A 23,214-nucleotide genomic window follows, 5' to 3' on the forward strand; every position below is an offset into this window, starting at 1 on the left:
TCTGCTTTATTCATTCTGGAGGAACAGTGAATGATTAGAGACAATACCCTACCAAACTTAAATTACAAACAATGGTGTGAAGCAGCTAAGTAAAATATTCCAAACCATCTTCAAAACACATCTATGGATTAAGCAAAAAATAGCTGTAGGCTCATACTGCCCTTTTAAAGAGACTTTCCTTCTGAATACATTTTGAAAGGGAGCTGTGAACAGAGATACCAGCTTCTACCTGGTAAAGTAAAAATTAATCCTTTGTTTAAAAATAACCATCAGCCTTCATACAGTCCTAGAAGATCCACTAAGTTGCCCAGAGAACTCTCACAGAGTATGACTACTCTTCTACATAGGTTTTAACAGTACTTTTGAAAAGAAATGGTGTTTCACACATGCACGCTTAAGGGTTCAGATGGTTTCCCAATTAAAAATAGGTCTGCATTCAAGATTGTGTATTTTCCTATGGTGAATAGTGTACAGCATGGGTGTCCAACCTTTCAGCTGGCCTGGGCTGCACTAAGTATAAGAAACTGTCTTGGGCCAATGTTTTCGTTGCTGCTGAATGATGGGGTGTGCTAAGGACCAGCTTGGACTGCTTGGTTGGGAAGAGCCACTGCCATGATGTGATGGGGTGGGGAGTGAGGCTAACTACTAGCTGTCTTGGGCTTCACGCAGCCTGTTAGATATCCTCACTTTCCTTTTGTGAGCAATATTGGCATACATCTCGAATCTTCACTCCTCTACTAATGTAACACTTTTTTGTATAACACGACTTTTTTTGTACTCAAGAATAAGTAACGATACTGGCAAATAATTTCTAACCATCAGCCTTTGCCAGAGAATTTTTCTAATATTCTATTTTATATTTAAATTCCTAGTGCCTTTGTCAATAAACTTCTTCACAAAAGTAGAAAGAACTACTTATTTCCCCATGTAATTTACATTCTATGTACACATTCATCTTTAGACTTTCAACTCATCAGACGGTAAGCTCTTATAGAGTAGGGATTTACTTTTATGTGGTACATTCTGGGAGTCAGTAAGTAGCAGAAGAAAAACAGTTACACATGTTGATGTGCTATGCCTACTCTCTAGGTTTTGGACAGTTCTGTCTTTAAAAAAAGAAAGCAAAACAAAAAAAAACCCCAACAGCATGTAAATACACCCATGCACAGCATGGTGCCAAGGAGCTTGAAATGCTAGAGGGCATTCAGAGTGCCAGTGTCTAAGGTTCTAAGGAGACAGTAGCTCTAAATCAGTTACAAAAACCAAACCACCTATAGTACAAAGAGCCAGTCCCTAGATGTAACGTATCTATGAAGGGGAAAAAAAAAAAAAAGTTAAATAAGTCTGGTCCATGTTTATTTTAGTTAACAAACCTCTTTAAACAAGCTATGTCTTAACTCCTCTTCTAGATCAAAAGGAAAAAGCAAATCGCTGCAGACCACACTGCTCAGTAGTACTATTAGCTGTCTTGAGCTGAAATCAAATCAATACGCATAGGTCAATCCAAAATAATGCCTCCTACTTATTTCCATGGAAATTACAACAGACACAAAGAGCACAATAATGCTGTTTGATAGAGCAAATTCTCAGCTACAAAAGTTTTCTGGTATAACAACCACCATCAGCCATATATTTTCACCAGCAACAAACAAGAGCCTGCATGTTGCCCTCATAAAAATCTGCACCAGTAGAGCTGATCAACTGCTGCTGTCATCGCTGCTGAAACACACCACTCACAGCCTCACTGTGTTCACATCCGCTGTTTGGTTCCAGGAGCATTCAGTAAGAGTTGATGAAAGTCAACAGGAGCAATGTCTTTCACATAGAGGAACTGAATTACACGCCTTTACTTCATATGGACTTCCATGTCACATGCCATTTTGTCAGATGGCCCCTCTGCCGCCACCTGTAGCATGACAACAAAATATAAGAGAATATTGGCAGGATACCTGTATTGCCCTACCACCACCATCTGCCTCTCACATGATAAAATAGGAAGTACTACTTTCAGAGCTACCCTCATAATTATAACAAAATAAGGAAAGGAGACATTAGGTGTAGTCTCAGTAACAAAACCTGCTTTTTATAGCATTATATATAATTTTGAAGCAGAAGGAAGCAGTTAAAACTCTTTCTAGCAGAAAGCTTAGCACTTAAAAGTATGTTGGAGAAGCATATTATACAGTAGCAGAAGACTTTGAACGGAAGAACAGAGATAATAGCAGAGTATTAAGTAGCACCATTGAATTTTCATAGGCCTATACCAGATATCCTCCAGCAATCATGACAGACTCTTGGTGATATCATACTTTCTAGAATACAGATAAATTGGATGTTGGTGGATCAAACTCCAAAAATAATTACATAACTCTCTCTTATTTACCACTACTGACACACACAAAAAGTAATGGAACTGGGATAAGCTTATCTTCCAACACCTAAGGTTTTTCAAGAACTACATTATGATTCCAAATAATTTCCATAGATGAATGAACTATTTCTGTTTTTTAAATAAATTTGCTTTCATACCTGGATAAGCTTGTATTCTCTTGCTGTTCAAAAGACATATCCAGATACATCCAAAAAGCTAATTACAATTTACATTTAGAATAGATAACATGGAATTTCATACTAATTACTTTCTCAAGAAATAAAAGGAAATAATTACCTTAACAAATCCAAGAAGAGTGTAGTTCATAAAGTATGTTTCCTATTGTTCATCTATACCTGGAGCCAGAACAAAAGTGAGCTACTAAAGCATTTCTAAAAGACAATCTTAAATTGTTGAAGAAAACATAACACTGGAATGATGTAAGACACACTGTGTGTGCGTGCATATTGCGGAAATCACTCACTGAAGACTGTCATCTTATGCTAGTGTAGGCCTTACTGAAGCTGTTTCCTTATTCCATTCAACAGCACTCAAAGTCACCAAAATCTTAATTATAAGTGCTGCAACAGTGTAAAAGCAGAAACAAACCAAAAAACCAACATCAAAACCAAACCAAAGAGCATGTACCCCAACATTAAGTTCAGTCAAATAAATTATCTCCTTTTCTGAAGTTTAGAAAGTTGACATGGGGCAACGCAGTTAAAACACAGCATACTTGATTTGATACCACTAGAACTGTCTCCTTGCTAAGAAAGAACACAATAAGAAAAACCCTTGAGATCCTGCCAAATCTTTCTTATGTATTTGTTGTAGATAGATATACCTTTCCTGAGAATTTATTCCAGAAATAAAATTTTTAAAGCAGTGTAATGCAATAGAAAGCAGAACAGCAAGGTCCCAGGCTGCAGCAAGGAAGGACTTGCACAAATGCAACAGCTGTGGGCACAGAAATAAACAACAACAACAACAACAACAACAAAACAAACAAAAAAAAACAAAAAAACTGCTTACCTTCAGAACGCCTCAGGGACACAAGGATCTCTGGATAAGACAACCTTTCCTCCACTGCCAATCCCTAAAAGAGGTCTGGGAAGGGGTGGAGCCAGGAGCCACCCCTTCTGGCTGCATGGGTACACTACATGCACCTGAGCTTCCCTGGCTTTGCCATGCTTTCCTTCCAGGTGCTCCATCACTGTTTTAAGCCACGACTCAGCATTTCCAGTACAAGCAGGTATTTCTTCAGGACATGTATTTATTGAGAATATACAGTATGTCAGGTAGAATTTTGATAGGACATAGAGGAACATAACAACCTAGTTTATTTTGTATTGACATGTCTGCACAACAGAAATAGAGCAGAATTCAGCAGACGCTGAGTTTGTTAAGGTCTTAGTACTAGTAAATTAAGAATCAAGATTAAAATCAAAATTGAATCATAAAAGTTTATCAGCAGATAAAAAGATAATACAAATCACGTTCTAATATTAAAATACTGCTAAATATATAATTCAAATAAATTTGTAGAAAGGAAACCTGGTTCCTTGCAACACCTGACGAAGCCCAAGAATTATGAAGAGCACTGTAAGAAGGTGGCTGGAGTTAGTTCCTGAAGATTTATGTTACAGGGAAGAATAAATCAACATTAATTGTATATAACAGTAACGTTCCTATCTATTAAGGATTTCTTCCTTAAAATACTTAAGTGGTATTAATACATCTGTGATTTTTGAGAAAACAAACGAACCACAAATAAAAACTATAAAACAATGTTGTTTTCTCTGTATGCCATAAAGGCTCCTTGGTGACTTTTGATCAGGACGTTGTCTAAAGGATTGCCAGGATTTCGGTCCTTTCCATCGGTGTAGCTTAGTTTTCTGGATACCCTATATAAAATAATTGTTTAGAACAAAGAAAGTTACATAAAAATACTGTATTTGCTGACTACTTAATGAACAAAATGAAACAAACAAATCACTAAAGCGAGATATCTGAACACCTTGACTGTGAACAGCAGTGCGACTCCTTGCAGCCTTCATATGTGTGTTCAGCTGAAGAAGTAACTTTTTAATATCTATTTTAAATGAATTTGGTTTACACTGATGTGTAGCAATGTAGTTATAGGAAAACATTCACATTTTCTTTTCAGAAATGTCTTTTTCATAATCAGTTTCTAGATAAAGGCAGTCCTTTCCCTTCCACAACTGGCTACAAAGCCATTAAAGAGTTTCACTCCTGGGATGTTTGTTACCAGTACAGAAGGCTAAGAGTCTCACACCACAGGCCTAGGGAATCTTGCTACTTTACAGTTCGTTTAGCTACAAATCAGCAAATGTGCAGTTGCACAATTAATGAATGAAAAAATAGATTCTAATGCAGATGGCTCTGCAAGAAAGCACTCTGACATTCTCATTTCCTATGCTTTCTGAAACTTCTCTATTTGTGTGCAATAAGAAAAGAAAAACCTTTTCCTTCTGAACAATTACTAATTGCTAAATAATGAACTGTCTTTCTGATTATGTTTTCCATACAAAGAGCTTAATAGTACATTCAGGCTTCCTTTGAAATTTGAATTTGCATATTGTCAGAAAAATGTTATATCAGCGATTGGATCATCTCAAGCACAGTGAAAGTATTTACTGGCTTTGAGACCAGAAAGGTAGCAAATTTTGTGGTGCCAAATGGGACCTTCTGGCAAAAGATTTAAAAATTATTTTATAAAATGAAGCAAAACTATTAGAGAACTTCTAATGCTTTTTAATTCTGTGCCTATTAAATTGGCCTATAATTAAAAACCCAGGAGATCAGAAACTTGAGGAGCCTTCATATTTTCTATGAAAAATAGATGTCATAAGCCAGTAACCAGGGCTCTGAAAGAAGTTTTCTTGTTCCAGAGAAAACTGTTATCGCTAATAGTGACAGTCTATTTGAATGATAATACACTGAACTTTCCAGAAGTTAAGGATCTGAGAAGACTTGTCAGCTCAAGTACATAGCCTGAGTCAAAAATATTCTATAGTTAATCATGGCTGAAATAAGAAGTACCCCCTATAATGAACACAAAATGAGCTACTAGAGTAGCTGTTCAATCAGGCAATCTTGTTTTCATTAACTCTCTGTGTTGGCTTCTGGCTAGTTTTGTCCACAGACACTTGTCTCCTCATGTTCAAATCTACAGGTTCGATTAGTTTGAGCTCTCTCAAGAATCCATGGCCATTTTCATTTTCGAAGTACTAATTTAAGCAACAACAACCTCCATACCGTTAACATAAAAGTAGAACAGCAAGAATTTCTGACATTTCTTTTCTCCAAAGGAACTTACTTTTGGCGGCGTTTCAGTGCATTTCCAGGTCTACTGTAATTTGGCACTGTCCTAGGCCAACTTGAGTGGACATCTGCATTCTCCAATTCTGGTGATGAAAATAATATTATGAAAAGGATAAGAACTATGCAGAGTAACACAAACACTGTAGTATATGGTTAAAATACTGGTCTGGTAGTAATATATATATACTTCAATAAGCAAATTTCCATATGGAAATATTCTAATGAAAAAGGTTGTGGCAAATTCCAGTTGCAAAAACATGCTATACCTGATACTTGTAAGTCTCAAATACACTCAAGAATAAGCATTCTGAAAAACTAGCTTATCAAGACCATTAGAAATAAAAGCAGAAGAAAGAGATGATTCCGGCGGGGGGGAGGGGGGAAGGAGGAATGAATGGATAAAGAGTGAGTTAAAATTTGAGGAAAGTAAAATAAGACAGATGGGAATATTCAAAATCTTTGTAAAGCTTATGAATCAGTAATGAAAATGCAAACAAAACCAAACAAAACAATGCAAACAAAAACAAAAAAAAACAACCCCAAAACTGATGCAAACAAATTCATTTCTTTTACCATTTTCTCTTTGTTTTGTAGTTGACAATATTTCATGAAATCTTCCACAACATTTTCCCTTACACTTTGATTAGTTATTTGATGACCAGAGATCAATAAAAACAAAGTACAGAAAATAAATACTGGTGATTTTTACTAAGCTAGGAAAAAAAGTTCAGGTTATGTTATAAACATGTTTTAACCAAAATCAGATTATTAGAAGAAAACTATAAAATTAGTATCTAGAATCTTAAACTAATACAGCTTTTCAGACTAGAGTTTGAATAAAATTCTATTGTTCTGAATCACCAACAGTTGCCTTCTTCAGATCAGTAATTAAATTCACCTACACAAGTAACAACAGCCGTGCAACAATGCAAGTGCAGATTTTTTGCACAGCTGAAGAATCCAATCAAAAGCATTTGGTTATTCAAGTGCTTATTAATAAACTATCAATTTTCTGCTGAACATTTACACATAGGAAGTAAAAACCACCACCAGTATAGAAAAAGAGAAAACCACTAAATAATAAGCAATACTTCAGTAGAAAAACCCCTACAAAAAAGCTTCTTAAACTGCTATTAACATGCAATTCAGAAAACCCTGATTTCTACTTAGATTCCTTACTTACTGAAGTAAAACTTAAGCATATCTAATTATTACTGAGGAAGAAGAGCTGTCACCTAGAAATATGTGTTTACAGAGGAAATCCATAGATATACTCTTTAAAGAAGCAATTGCTAAATCAGTAATTCATATAGCCTCTGAAACTAACCTTTCACTGAAGCATCAGGAATAACAAGAAAAGTTTTATCTGAAGAAGCGTGAAACCCAGAGTCCTGAAAAGAAAGCATCAACCTACTATGTCAGTGGAAAAAAACTGAAGTTATTTTTTCACTATTTGCCTTAGAGAGGCAACAAGGAGCTTGCCAATAAGGTCTTGATTTAAAACAAGTTTGGTAATTCCAGCAGAGCTCAAAAAAACTTAATTTCATTTTATCCATGTATGTAGTAAATAAAATACAATCATTTCAGAAGGACAATATGTTAATCAGCAAGGTCAGTCTGAAATGATCTTAACCAGTGACATGGTGTACTAAAAACATGAGAAAATCTTTTAGTGAGGATTTTAAAACAACTTTCAAAGTTACTAAGCAGTGAGGTTCCCCACAGGAGGCTTAACACAACTTACTAATATTTGTTTAGCAAACAAATCTCCTCAAGTTCACAAAATTACCAAACAAATAGTGCTGGAAGTATGCTGTCAATAGCCTGAAGTCCTTTCAACACTGGTCAATTTTTTAAGTGTTTCTTCAAGTATAGGCAAAACAATCATTTTCACAAGATCTTTAAATACCTGATGATGACAGCTGTGACTGTTAAAAAATCTGGTGTTACTGCCATTGTGTAGGCTAGCAGAATCCATGTCAACTGTCTGAAGATCACCATATCTCTTGTGAGAAATCTGCTGACATTTTGTTGAAAAAAAATGTTCAGGTATATTTTTCAGTCGCTTTACTGGTGAAGAAAGAAGATCATTTTGAAAATTTCCTAGTCTCTTAACTCTGGGAATTGTATATAAAGATCGAACAGGTGAGTTAACAAGAGCATTTACAGTTTCTGACATCTGTATTCCTTCATATTTCCTTAAATTTGAAGCCCTTTGGAAACCAGGAATTTTAGGAACCACCTCACTAGACAACTGCTGATAAATCTTCTCAAATGCAATGTCATACTGTGTATTGGATCTCACAGAATCACCGAATGTATTCTTCATTATTCCTCCTTTCTCTTCAAGCTTCTGTGAGTTTGAAAGTGGTTTTGTCAATGTCAAAGGCTTTTGGCTTCCTCTGGAAAGCAGTTTGTAGTAGAGTTTCTCAAAGGCATCTTCGTATTTTTGGGGTGTCTCTGAAGGACTCTGCTTCATAGACAATGAGGAAAATGAGTGTCTGCGTTGGAAAGAATTCTGCCTCTCAGAAATTTTTAGTTCAGGATTTATAAGCGATGTACCTGATGCACGATAATAGTCTTTGATAGGTGTAGAAGTATTACTATTGTTAACAATACTACACGTAGATGAGCAAAAACCTGATGTATCGTCAGAAGGAAAGTCATTTTTTTGAGTTTTTTTGGCCAGATGAAGTGCCACCGATCCTGTACTGGTAGAAGATGTTCTAAAAGGTGGTTCCAAAGAATGTTTGTAAGTCAAGTTCCCACTTTTCTTATATTTTGAACTTTTCAATGAGCTAGTAGTCTGTAATTGATCTTCTGCTAGAAAAGTCTCTCCCATTCTAGCCAAAGCATTAGCATTCTGTTCAGAAAGTTTTTGGTCCTTTCTAAATACCAAATGATAATCTAAACTTGAATCAGAGCAGTCCATTTCCATTTCATTTGTGTCACTGTATGAAAGTGGTACCAGACCAGATGAGTTATTAATAAAACACTGATCATCACAAGGTCCGGTATTCTCATTTATATTATTTCCAAAAGTTTGATTCTGGATGTCTGTACTACTGCTGCATATGCTGAGTAGTGCTTTCTTCAATTTGAGTGGTCTGAATTTTCTTATTTTTTCTACAGTGATACTGAGCTTTGGTCTTCTAGCATGCCCTCTTTTGTTCTTATAGTGTCCAAACATGTATTTAAATGCTTTTTTCTGAGTTTCCCTTGTAATACGCTTTGTCAGCACCTCTACCATTTTAGGATACAAGTCTGCAAGTGTTACATTACTCCAGGAACAACTTTCATCTGCAGACTGACATTCTTCCAATGTACTATTATAGCAAGTTTCATTCATTTCTTGAAAATATTGATGCCTGGGTACAGTTATTGTATCTGGTAACATAGGAACACCAGAAAATTGTAACTGGTAGGGGCTGGAAGAAGAACATTCATTTGCCAACTCTACTTTCTTTCTGCAAACACTGCTTTGGTTGCCTATTCAAAATAGGAAAAAAAAACAATTAAGACATTTCAGTAACATGACTTAAAATATTGCATGTGGTACAGATATTATCTTATATCATTGAGCTTCTTTGCCAAGTTAAATGAATTATTAACATACCATTGGTTAGGAGAAATTAAAAGATTTTGCTTAATGACATTGACTTAACAGATTATAGAAGACAGAAATGAAATGCATTGGGAAAAGAAAAAAAACTCACCAAACAACTTTAAAGTAGCTTAATATATAGATAGTAAATACATTTGTTGTAGAGGCAGACTGCTTCACTCTCTAATTTCTGACCAGGAGGCACAGCCTCATCCTACAGATTTTAACATGTTTCTGTATTTCTTGAAATCTTTGTGTTTAACCAGTACCAGTGCAGCTGCCCTTGAGGTAAAGCACGATAAGAATCGTGCTTTTTGTAGTCTTCAGGCTTGAAACATTTATATCAAAATTCTATGTAAAGTTTCCAGGATCAAGTCTGGACATGGTACTAGTGAAAAATACTGCTGTGACTTCCAGCACATCCAAAGCCAATCCTTGAATCAAATATATGCAGTAACAAAATAGTCACGCTTTCATTAAATTGAACATACTACTGTTGAAGTTCGTAATATTTAATAACCAACATATTTGACCCACACCTAGATGATATAGTTGTACCTTTCAGTTCTCTTAATGGTGAAGTGAAATGACTTGATGAAGGCTCTAGCTGAAAAATGAACAAAGTAAAAAAGACACATGAATCCTAAATTTATCCTGGATTTTTTGCATGTTAAAAGTAACACCAACATTTTATTTATGACTCCTTCTGCTCTCCCCTCAGTATTCTAGGTCCTATACACTGAAATTATAAAACGAGGAAAAAGTCTAGTTTAAGACTTCAGAAAGATTTCTTAAGAGTTCGGGAAGTTATTATAATCTTTGCAGCTTCTACATCACACAGTATATTTCAATCTTTTTTCCCAGATTCGAAAATTTATATGTGGATATATATATATCCATATGTTAACACACACACACGTCCCCATATAAATTCTGAAGTTATATACATTTATATGGATAATCTATGTATCTCTGGCATGTATGGTAAGAAATGGATGCTAGAGCATGTACTGTAAATAAATTAAATTCAAAATCTTAGTTCTTTTTCCCCTAAAAACCTCAAACTGAGGCGTTTCATAAGATCTACTGAAGTGAAAACCAATTCATACATCAGAGTAAAAAGAAGCAGGAATAGAATTCAAAGAAGTATTTGGATATTGTCTGCTAAGTTTCTTATAATCATTGCCATCAAAGATTTGAGATACTGTGGTTTACACAGGCAGCAAGCCGCAGAGAAGTTATATTAAGATTCACTGTGCTACAGATAGCTACGGAATCACTGTATTTTTCTAATAGCAAATAGCTTTTAACAGAGCAGGAGAAATACGTTACCATAATCCATTTGGGAATTCTTCTTGCATCATCTTGTACTATCACATCTACTTGAACCAGTACTTTCTCTTGTGTTTTCACATCATCTACATTCAGATTCTTAGGGGAAAAAAAAAAGAATAAGGATTTAAATACAAAGAAGTCACTGACACAGGAAAGCACAAATTTATTGCTTAGTTTTATTTCCAACTCCAATTCGGATGAGGATTTCTAATGATCATGAAAGTTATTTTTTTAATGTATGTTTTAATGTATGTTTTACTTATTAAAAAAAAGTTTCAAGAAGGAACTGTATGTCAAAACAGAGATAAGTAGCTAGTTTTTTGATCCAAGGAACCCACTGACTGAAAAAAAAAACAACTCAACCCCCACCCAACAACAAAACAAAAAACAACAAAAACCAAACCAACCAACCAATTTCCTAAAAGCTCCATAAAAACCAGCAGAACAATTCCAGTGATAAGTTACAGAGCGATTTGGTGATAAATGACAGGTGTTTTTTAAATAGTGAAAATACAAGTCAATGTCTAGAACTTTTGCTAAACAAAATAGAAAAGTAAATAATTTTCTGGCAATTGTTTCTGAGCAAGCAGAACACAGGATTCGAATGGCTTCACACACAAGAAGTACTGCACTTTATTGTACTTTAGTACAATACTTTTTAGTATTGTACTTTACTTCATAACTAGTTTGGGTAGACCTGATACTCGTAGCATAGCTTTGGCAAAAAACAACCTTAGATTCTATTCTGCATTTGTTACACTAGTCATTATTTCAGGTTTACTTTTTTAAAATCCTGTTCCCACTTTATATTAGACTGTCTGAAAAGAACAATCATATTTAAAAGGCGTTTTTACTTTGTGATTCGTCTGGTTATTCCTTTTGCATACCTACAACAGCTTTTATCAGATTTGCCTGTTCTGTGCAGCATATTGTTTTCTCTGGTGTACTAATACTCAAACATCATAATTATTTCAATAAATAATGTCATGGAGAACAATACAAACTTCTAATTTGCTCTACTGACTATAAACAAGCATTAAGATGCACAATGCAGAGAGTCTTCTGTTGACAGTGCATTAACTCTTCAGGCAAATACAAGCTATAGAAGTAATTCAATTTCTACTAAACACAAAATTATTTTATTATGTTAGCAGAAATTTTTACCTGGAAGTGAATGTCTTCAAATCTTCTTCTCACTGACACTATCTCAGCATCACTTTCTTCACTTGCAGTTTTATCTTAAACAGTAAATGAAACTTAGTTTTGCTCAGAAACAAAAATCAAGTTTCATGGAAATATTTTGTGTGTAATAACACTGACTAAAGATGTTTCATTGCAGAAAATTGTTTCCTACAATAAAGCTTTCCACGTGTATTACATTTCCATTTCAAGTCCAATTGAAAAACGTGATTTATAGGCTTATAAATAACTTTTGAGGAAAACAGAGAAGAGTGAATATAACTTGTCTGCCGCCAGTTCTTCAAGACATACGCTAAAAATTTCAGAAGGTAGAATATTTTCAAAGCATTGCTCTGATAGCATATTCATACACCATTCCCACTTCCTTCCTGCTACATTTCTAGTTATCCCAGCAAACACAGTAAGGAAACAAATATTGTCGCTTTCTTGTGGCATGCTTTTCTCTCTTCTTACTATTAAGACAAGTTTTAGAATTGCCAAGTGAGACTTGAGAATATTAAAAAACAAATGCAAATTTTCCAACTCAATTTTTGGATACTCTACAAGTAATTCTCCAAATGGTTTTGCTAGAGGTAGCCAGATAGTTCAAATCATCACTAGCTAAAGCCTCAGTCTTTCATGATAAATAAAACACTTGACTGCATTGTAAGCCCCAATTTATTGGCTTCTTTGACTGTTATATATTTGTTCCATTATCACCTTTAATCCTGGCAGAGGAGAAAATCCCTGAAAGGGAAAGTGAGTGAAAAAATTCTTGGTTATGAAACTGACCAAACCATAGTGCTTTAACAGAATCATAGAATCAAGTTCCAACCCCCCTTCAACAGGCAGGGCCGCCAACCTCCAGATCTGATATTAGACCAGGCTGCCCAGGGCCTTCATCCAGCCTGGTCTTAAACACCTCCAGGGATGGAACATCCACAGCCTCTTTGGGCAGCCTCCAGCGAGGTTCCAGCACCTCACTGCTCTCTCTGTGAAGAACTTCCCCCTGACATTTTTCATACTATTCTTAAATCACTAAATCAGAATGAAAACTTTTCCCAGATAACACCACATTCCTTTTTTGTTCCCTGTTATTGCAGTCGTCACCTAAAGCTCTGTGGGCTGCTGCTATCATAGAGTTAGGATAAAGAATAATATGACCAGAAGCACTTTTTTTTTTAGAGGAGACCACAAAATTTTGCATCCTCTTGTGATCAATCAGAGGGTTGGCTTCTGCAATCTATCCAACTTGAGTACAACTATTTTATTAGAATTGAAATGTATACCAGCCAGATTATCAAAGTTTCTTGAAACAAGACTGCAAATCCCTGGAAAATTAATTATTAGTATAGAAGTGTGGCATGGCACAGAATGGAAGAAAACAAAGCATCCATCTTCTTCAGAAGATGTTTTTAAGAGCCAACATGGAAATAAAATTAACACTTTTGTTCCTCGAATAGGTAAAGAACAATGAAAATTCATTTGCCATAAGAAACCAAAGAAGGTAGGTCCTAATTATTTTCCCTATTAACTATAGAACAATACTTGTAAGCGCAGGTGAGAATTGTTTTTCTATACCATCCTTCATATACTTTTAGAACAAAAATAGTGTCTAATAACTGGAAGAAACAACTGCCTTGACTGAGAAGGGTGAAGCATCCTGTATGAATACTACAGATGGACAAAAAGAAAAACCAACCAAAAAAAGGTTTAGCTAAAGCAACTAAAGATGCCCTTTTTCCTTAACAGTCATCCTGACCCATTGCTGATCTTCTAGATATTAAAAAACAACCACACAAAAAACAACAAAACAAATTCAACTTTTAACCAAGGAATCCAAATCCCCCACTTCTAAGAAGCTGATTTCTAGTTGCACTAGGGACTCATTGAGGTTGCTATAAGCCTTTCCAGTCTTTTTCCAGTACACCCATAGGAGAAAGAGTAGATAATCACATTCTATGAAGATACCAGAGTCTTAACTACATCACTCATTTATCCCATGAGTGCAAAAGACAAAGGAAATTTCAGAGAATCAAGGCTACAAAATCCTCCGAAACTTCTTTCCTATATTTCATTGCATAAGTTGAGAAAAAAATCACATTTTCCAAATTTGCAGACAAAGTCTGTTTTACCATTCAATATATAACTTATATTCTGCTCAAGTAATAGGAGGGCAAATTTCAGTGTTGTTTTTATATGAAAAAACTAATGTACACCAATGTATTTAAAAAAACATTAATGATATTGATGCAACTACTGTTTCAATCGTTAAATGCTGCGTATTAAACAGTCAGTTTAATTCATGCAAAACTGTAAGTTTTATATCAAAAAGAATCAAAAAGATCTTGTGTAATGCAAAATTAAAGTAGTATGGCTTCTCCAAAAGTAATGCCTCCTTTGTTATTACATTAGCCCACAACTTCAGAGGCAGGTGGTGGTATGGCAGAAGATTGAGCCTTCTGCTACATGTTGTTGCCATGTGACAGATGGCAGCAGTGGGGCAGTCTGACACAATGGCATCTGACATGGGAATGCGTATGAAGCAAAGGTGTGGAACTGAATTCCATCATGCAGAACAAATGTCAGCTATTTGTGACATTCACTGATGTTTGCTGAAGACCAAACAGTGTATGTGAGCACACTGAGGTGCTGGGTGGTACATTTCTGTGATGGTGACAGTCGGTCACCTCTGCTTGTGCATATGTTTAATGCTTTAATAGTACTAGCAGTACCTCCCAAGCTGCCAGAGTTCAAGAACTGTACGGACAGTGCTCACAGACACTGGGCTTCAATTTTGGATGGTCCTGCGTGGAGCTGGGAGTTGGAGACAGTGATCCTTAAGGTTCCTTTTCAGCTGGGGATATTCTGCAATTCCATGAAAACTCTACAGTGTGTTCATAATGTTTCTTTTTTTTTGTTGTTTTGTTTTTCTTGCAAGGAAACCTTCCAGAACTGCCATGCCTGCCTTCATTTACAGATAGGTCCATTAGCAATCTTTTATTTTATTATTTTCCCCCATTTTTTTCTTAAGTAGTAGAAAAAAATATAGAGTATAAGATACTCCATATTTCAGTAAAACTCATGAAGCAGGATTTCCTCTTTTCACATTTCAATTTCTGTATTATTCTATATTAACTACTAGAACACTAGCACTGAACTGACCAATTTAAATAAAATCCACACTTAGGGGAGCAGTTATCTTCACACAAATCTTACTTCTCCATAAGCTTATTTCATAATTAGCCTCTAAGCCAGATACTGTCGTTAATAAAATTACTGAAAACTGCTTGACACAGCTGTAAAAAAAAAAAACAACCCACACATTAAATCTCTTGTCATCTCATTAGATTTGAAAAAGTATCCACAAGCTACAATGAAGTTTGTATATCGTATATATAAAAATTATTGCCTAATGTTCTTACTGCACAAGTAACAGAAACGTGATCTTTCCTAAAAGAGAGGATCTTTATCTTCAAATAAAGACAATGCTGATACTAAGACTATAGCAGGACTTCTCACGACTGGGTGGATGAGACAGACTCACTCAGACTTAAAGACTGAAAATGACATATGCACTTAGCAAACATGCTTACCCTACTCAAGACGGAGATTAAAGAAGCTTCTGCTTGGTGCAGAATTTACTGCTCTTGCTTTTTCTGTATTTGTTTCCAGATAAACTGATGTCAAATATCATGAGGGATTTCTATTTTATTACATCTCACATCTAACTGAAGCACACAGACACTACTGACTCCTGTAAATACTCTGAAGTATTCAAATTATACCATAATTAACCTTGCTTCCCAGATCAACATTTTAATTTTGTAGAATGATTCAAGGTACATGAACCTGAACTTTGTACAGACACATTTTTCGTAGAATTATGAGGAGAGAAAGAGAGACATTGGGTTTTGTTTTCTCTTCACATATCCAGCATAGAAGTTTCTGTACTATATACACCATAACATCCCCCTGTCATTTACCCCTGTAAAAAAAAACTTTTACTTTATTGGAACATACAGCTCCTTTTAAGAACAAATGTGAAGGGAGAAGTAGAACACCAGAAGACTAAGTAGCAACAGAACATGTGCAATCTTATTTAAATTCCTTTGTGGTACTTAATTGTTTTGATGTTGTGATGAGGTGAGACGTGGGTTAGTGAGAACTACTGGTGATGAGTGGATGGTTGGACTGGGTGATCTTGTGGATCTTTTCCAACCTTGGTGATTCTATGATTCTGTGATTGATCCATAAAGAAATATCTACATTTTCAGCAGGCAGCCTAATTCATTCAAAGAATAATCTGCTAAATTTTGGATTACTCATCATGCAACTTGGTGAGTTTCTTTTAACGTATTTTTGACTACGTCTACTTGTATCGTTCCTTTCAAAAAGTTAGCAAACTCCAAATTCCTCCACACGGACACCAAACTCAGGGTAGGATTTGTAGATTCAGTGAACATCTGACAAGGCTAAACAATACAACAAAAGCCTGTCTATATAACTGATAAGAGGACATTATTTTAATCAAGTTGTGATGATAGCAATGTCAATCAGAATTTATTTACTCATTTTAAATGTTTCATCTGGGTTTCAGAATCCTTATGAACATAAGCATTAGTATGGGTTTTTGGTCAACAGGCCAACTTATCCAAAAGAGTCTTGACTTTGTAGAATTTAACAGGGTTTGTATTTTAAGCACTTTACCTGCAGTCCTTTGACTTCTTACATGACGCTGCAATTAGAAACAGGAAAAAGAAATGTCAGAAGAATCTTAGAATACTGAAGTAGCTTCAACTGAAGTCCTCATTTTCTTTCAAGTAGGCACTTCCTAAATAACCATTCAGTTTCCTTCAGCTTCTGCAAGGCCTTTCCAGCAAAGCCACAAATACACAGTAAAAAATGTCTGATCTTTCATACTTTTACTGTTAAAATCACTATAAGAACATATACCACAGTTACCTTGGCACACATGAGGAGCCAAAATAGAATTCTTCTTACAGCTCTTAATGGATTAAGTCTGAAAAGTTGTGCAGACACTGTCTTGTTGCAATGTTTAGTAGGTGATACACATAAAAGAGAAATACAGCCACATTTCTTTTTCCATTAAATCTACTCTTAAACTCCAAGACTGAATTTCACCCTCATCTCCTTGCACTATGGGGCTCAGAACAGCTTCTGTGTCAGGTAGTAAGGCACACTACACAGCTTTGCTTTGCTTTTCTTTTTTTTCTTTTCTTTTTTTTTTTTTTTAAACAGGCAACATAGAAAACATGGCAGCAAGGCAGCTCTTTATATTTAGTGAGAAACGCTGAGTTTTTGACAAAGCTCTTTTATGCTCTTATGGAGCAGTTCAGGAAACAGAATAAGAAGTGACTGTATGCATAACATCTCTACTTAGAATAAAAATAGAATTCTACTTAGAATAAAACAGAAAACATGCCCACAACACTATAAATAGAAAACACTTTTCCAGCTTTACTAATATATATAGTCACCTACTTCCATCCATCTCGTGTGATATTCTTAACCAATCCATCCTAAAAATCTATTTTAAAGTAGTTATTGATGTCACTGATTGATGCCTCTTGTATGTATTAAGTGGCACAACAAAATTAGAATCTATTCCTATAGATACATAGGAAAGAGAGACAGAAATATTGACTATATTATTAGGTACCTTAAATAGTTTTCTAAGCTCCTTGCTTGATAGATCTCCCCATTGTTTTGGTCCTAGAAATCACAAGAAACATTAATACAAACACAGCATTTCTTATAAAACTATTTATCTGTATTGAGTGGTAGTAACAAAATGATCAAATCTGAACAATCTTCAACACAATGGTTGAAACAAAATTTTATAGGAAAACAAAACAAGTGAACAACGTAATTTCAAGTTAAAATTGAGAAGTTGGTTTTAAAAAAAAACCAAAAAGCCCCATCCCACTAGTCTAACAACACTAAGCTAAAAGCAACGAGCATTAACAAACCATCTACTATGAAGCATGCAATGAAAAAGCACATTAGTTTGTTTCAGTAAATAAGTTTTATTTAGTTCATGCAGACTACATGGTATTTGAGGATTTTTAGAGCCATACTAAAGGCTTTATGTACTGAAATCCATAATCACAGACCATGTGCATAGAAGCTACTGAATTAAAACTATAACCAAATTGAAGACTGAATATTACAGTGCTGTATGTATACGCAGTCTTCACTCTGCCCCCAGCTTTGGCGAGCACTCAGTGCATCCATTACAGTGAGCTTGAAGCCGTGATAGCACTTCATGCCTACGTTGTTCTCTACAAGAACTGACATGTCAATTACACGTTATAATCCACAATTTAGTACGGATAAAATCCTGCAGTGCTTCACCCCTCAGTAACCATGCTACTAAATTACAGGTCTTTCCCCTCTCTGTAAGTATTAGCCATTCTATAACAGATTAACAGTTATAATGAAACAATGCAACATATGACATGGCATAACATGATATAGATTTATGCTAAGTACACAAACATTCAGTGAAAATGACACTACTTATCTGTTCTACCCTGACAACTGACACGCTAGAAACGTGTAACTTAGAGCAGCCTTAAGAATACTAAGCAAAGCTGAAACTACAGAACCCAATCATGCTTATCAACTTCCTGCTACTGCCTCTACTACTTTATTTTAGCCTTCAGCATTTTGATTCTGGCATGACAAGTCATTCAAATATTAACTGCTGTTTTCCTGTTGTCCAAAACAGAGTATGCAAGGAATTGAAAAAGTGCATGTAAGCCACTCCTCCCGATACTACTACACTCATAGCAACGTTCACAGGCGAAATGCAGTTCCTGAATAGACAAAAACCAGAATTTGTTGAAATCTCTTCCATTATGTAACTGCCAACAGCTGCATACTTCATTATGTGTAAATGCACAGCATGTAAATAAAAATATTGAAGCTGGAAGAAATTCTTACCATCAGGTGTGTCGTAAGTGAGGGTTTCCATGGAAATAACGAAGTCATCCTCAAAAGGATAATTATACTAAATAAAAACATAATTAAATATTAGAATAAAACACAGAATCATAAAGTGACTTGGGTTGGAAGGGACATCAAAGATCATCTAACTCCAATCCCACTGCCACAGGCAGGGACCATTAGATCAATCACCAGACCAGGCTGCCCAGGGCCCCATCCAAATTGACCTCGAACACCTAAAGGGATAGGGCATCCTCAGCCTCTCTGAGGAATCTGTTCCAGCACCTCACCACTCTGAGAGTGGAACATTTCCCCCTAACATCTAACCTAAATCTCCCTTCCTTTAGGTTAAAACCATTTTCCTTTGTCCTATCATAATCTACTCATGTAAAAAAGTTGACTTCCCTCCTGTTTATAATCTCCCTCTAAATACTGGAAGGCCTTGATGAGATTTCCCCAGAGCCTTCTCTTCTTTAAGCTAAACAACTCAGCATTTCTTCATAGGAGAGGTGCTTCAGCCCTCTGATCAGCTTAGTGCTCTGGACTGTCTCCATCACTTCCAAATCTTTTTTGTGCTGGGGGCCCCAGGCCTGGACACAGTACTCCAGATGGGGCCTCACAAGGGCAAAGCGGGGGACGACGACAATCCCCTCCCTCTCCTTGCTGGCCACCGCTCTTCTGATGCAGCCCAGGATACTGTTGGCCTTCTGGACTACAAGAGCACAGTGCTGGCTCATGTCCAGCTTTTCACCTATCGAGACCCCCAAGTCATTCTCTGCAGGGCTGCTCTCAATGATTTCTTCTCCCCTAAATATAGATAAATGATTAAAAACAAATTTAGTTGGAATTTTATACATAGTTTATATAATTTTACATAATTTACGTAATTTTGCTTCGACTGAAACTCTCAGCGTGTTGTTTTACTGGTGGAAGTTAGAAGCCAGCATCTGGAAACACTATTCCAAGGAAAAAAAACACATGTATTTTAAGCATGTACATGAGCCATTTAATTTCAAAATATAAACCTGAAACGGGAAAAGCAGGGATTCAAAGAGTTCTTAAAGCGGTAAACGCTACAAGGAGTCGCCTGGAATTAGCCAGCAAGCACAGATGTGCAGCTCACGACGAATGACAACACCCAGCCTGAGGCCAGATGAAGACAGCAGGGCACAAGCCGCCTCAACTTTAAGGCCAGCACCCAGCACTGTCCCCAGAACGTGACCCACAGCAGCTGCGTGACTGCTGGCCGCTCGGCGTAAACACACGCATGCCTGCACCCAAGCGCGCAGTCCCCGCATCTTTATCACAAAATGGCTGTGAGGTGAAGCCCCCTGAGGGAAGCTGCCAGAGCTCGTGACAGCGCAGCGACGTCCACGAGAAACCAGCCGCTGCCACCCGCCAGCAGCGCGGCCTGTGGGGCCTCACCACTGCCACTGGAACGCGGCCTGGCAGGCAGGCCGGTCGCCAGTCGGGACGCACATACCGCTCAGCGCGGTTCTCACCCGTTCCAAGATGCTGAGGATGGACGACTGGAAGCGGGTTTTGCTCCGTCGCAAACATTCGTCCAGATCAAATGCCATGACGCGGAGCAGCGCAGCCCCTCGCGCCCCGCTGCCGCTGCCACGGCCGCCGGCCTCCGCCCCTCCCACACCGATTCAAACTGCGCGCGTCCCTCCCCGCTTCCAACCTTCCATTGCATGCCGCTCACGTCAGTCCAGACGTCGCAGCCATTCACAGTGCGCTGTGCACAGCTCTTTTCTCTCTGATTGGTTACTCAGGCAGTCAGTCCGTCTCAAAACCCTCCCATTGGACACGGGGCTGGCGCCGGGCCGGCGGCTGAGAGCTGCGAGAAAACAGCGTTTTTCATAGCGGCTGTCCCATAGCGCGAGCTCCCGTTGGCCATGGGGGCGGCAGTTTCCGTGTCGTTCCGTACGCCGCTTGTTTGTGGACGGATTGAATTCGCTATCTTCTTGTGTCCATAGTCAAATCTTGTACCCCTAACGGTGGAGATGCAATTATGGTGTTCAGGTGAACAGGAGCAAGAGTGACCTCCATAAGCTTGTTGATATGTATTCCTATCACAGAATCACACAGAATCATAGAATGGCTTGGGTTGGAAGGGACCTCAAGGATCATGAATCTCCAACCCCCCCCCCCCGCTACAGGCAGGGCCACAAACCTCCGCATTTAATACTAGACCAGGTTGCCCAGGGCCCCATCCAACCTGGCCTCAAACACCTAAAGGGATAGGGCATCCACAACCTCTCTGGGCAGCCTGTTCCAGCACCCTCACAACTCTCATAGTAAAAAACTGCCCTCTAATATCCAACCTAAGTCTTCCCTCTTTTAGTTAAAAACCATCCCCCTTTGCTCTATCATTATCAGATAATGTAAAAAGTCAGTTTCCACCTTGCTTATAAGCTCCCTTGAAGTGCTGGAAGGCTACAAAGAGGTCTCTCCTGAATCTTCTATTTTCCAGGCTGAACAAGCCCAGCCCCCTCCGCCTGTTTTCACAGTAGAAGTGCTCCAGCCCTCTGATCATCTTTGTGGCCCTCCTCTGGATCCACTTAAATAGCTCTACATCTTTCTTGTCCTGTGGGTACCAGATCTGGACGCAGTACTCCAGATGGGGCCTCACAAGGGCTGAGCAGAGGGGGACAATCTCCTCCCTCACTCTGCTGGCCACCCCTCTTTCGATGCAGTTGGACCTCTGGGCCACAAGCACATGCTGCTGGCCCATGTCCAGCTTTTTTGTTAACCAGAACCAAGTCTTTCTCCGAGGGGCTGCTCTCCATGAGTTCCTCTCCAATTCTCTTCTACACTGCCCTAAGGGAGGTGCAGCACCCTGCATACTTTGATCTGTTGAACCTCCTTAGGTTCAAATGGGCCCACATTGGTAGCTTGTCCAATTCCCTTTGGATGACATTCCCCTTCCTTTAACAACCACTTAGTTTGGTGAATGCCCGTTACCATTGCCCTGGGAGCCTGTTCCAGGGCCGGACCATCCTCTGATGCAGAACCTGTCCCTAACTCCCAGCTGCCCCTCCCCTGACGCAGCTCCATGCCATTCCCTTGGGCCCTGTTGCTGTCACACTGAGCAGAGCTCAGCGCTGCCCCTCCACTCCCCTCCTGAGGGGCTACAAGCCACCATGAGATGTCCCCTCAGCTCCTCTGCTCTGGTCTGAACTAACCCAGGGACCTCAGGTGTTCCTCATATTTAAACATGTTAAGTGCCATTTCTTGTAAAAGAAGATTTTTTTGTTCAGCCAGCTTTTTTCAGGGCTCCCCAGGGCAGCAGTGCCTCTAAGGGAACAGGGCAGGAAGGGGTTGTAGAGAAAGCCACACAGAATATTCACCTTTCTGCTTGATTCAGCAGCAACAGCCAGAGAACTGAATACTGGAGAACTGGTTGCTAAAAGCCCACTGCAAATCCTGTCGTTGCCAGCCTTTCTCCAGCCAGTCCATAGGGTCGTGGCCCTTTGGTCACAGAGGAGGGGTTGTCACTGGCATCACTGAAAGTGTAAACTTCCTACCATTATGGAGTTGTTGGATGCCATCCCATTCCTGTCCAGTACTCTTCAAGCAGCCATTTATTTCCTATAAATAAAGATTAAAAATAAAAATGTACTCTCAGCACATCAAGTGCCCTGGAACTGTCCTTTAAAAAAATGTTTGCCATTTTGCCAACGCCAAGACATAGATGCATCTTTCATAATGGCTTATAATCTACAGTTGATTTATATTTATCTACTTACTATTTGTGAGCTCCGTTGCAATAAATTTATTTTTGAAATGCCAGAACGACAGAAACATCAATTTTCTGCATTATTACTGTTTCATGGTGGAGAAGTTTCCACAGCTCACAAGTTCTGCAGTAAAGCTTTGCCCTTTTTCTGGAGTCAGCAAGATGCAATTTTTCTGTCATCACTGCACGAACCTCTGTGCTCAGTGGTTAAACCATCTGTGTGGTGAGTAATCCAGTCAGAAGAGTGGTGAAACACTGACTGGGGGCAGCAAGAAGAGAAAGGACAAGTATGGTGATTTGAAGCTAACAAGCAAGATTGCTCCCCAACACTTATCACTACTACTCAGAATCATTCTGGAGATCACCTAACTATATTTATTTGCCAGATACCCCCCTAGGGGTGGATTTGTTGCTATTTCCTTTGACTGAAAGTACGATTTGACTGTGTAAAAGCTTATATAAACTTTGTTAGATTTTTTTTTTAAAGCATCTACTAGGAATAAACCCAAATCTATGCATCTCAAATTAAGTTGCCAAAACCACAGGACACTCAATAATTTGTCTCAAGTCATTCTAATCTTTCCTTCCCCCTGGGTAAAAGAGGAGTAATATTATTACTTTTACTGTCCTGGATACTGGAAAAGTAAATTCTATAATATTTCC

At 37.8% G+C, this 23,214-nt stretch overlaps 1 protein-coding gene across 4 annotated transcripts; it reads right to left on the minus strand.

Moving 5' to 3' along the window:
- Nucleotides 1-216: 216 nt before the first annotated feature.
- On the minus strand, nt 217-20,468 carry HJURP (Holliday junction recognition protein). Of its 4 annotated transcripts, XM_085239519.1 has the most exons (13): nt 20,309-20,468; nt 18,804-18,870; nt 17,518-17,570; nt 16,545-16,572; nt 11,820-11,893; nt 10,653-10,751; nt 9,879-9,927; nt 7,626-9,205; nt 7,044-7,107; nt 5,712-5,799; nt 3,404-4,275; nt 2,669-2,727; nt 217-1,906 (listed from the first exon to the last, which is right to left on the minus strand). In XM_085239519.1, the coding sequence occupies exons 1-11, from the start codon at nt 20,384-20,386 to the stop codon at nt 4,149-4,151; spliced, it is 2,307 nt and encodes a 768-aa protein (XP_085095645.1). In that variant the 5' UTR covers nt 20,387-20,468; the 3' UTR covers nt 217-1,906; nt 2,669-2,727; nt 3,404-4,148. The 4 variants fall into 4 exon arrangements, with proteins under 4 accessions (XP_085095645.1, XP_010719428.3, XP_019475274.2 ...); XM_010721126.4 differs by having other exon boundaries at nt 2,669-4,275; XM_019619729.3 differs by having other exon boundaries at nt 2,669-4,275; nt 20,290-20,428.
- Nucleotides 20,469-23,214: the final 2,746 nt, after the last annotated feature.

The sequence above is a fragment of the Meleagris gallopavo genome, chromosome 1 (assembly GCF_905368555.1).
Source record: "Meleagris gallopavo chromosome 1, MGAL_WU_HG_1.1, whole genome shotgun sequence".
NCBI classification, from domain to species: Eukaryota; Metazoa; Chordata; class Aves; order Galliformes; family Phasianidae; genus Meleagris; species Meleagris gallopavo.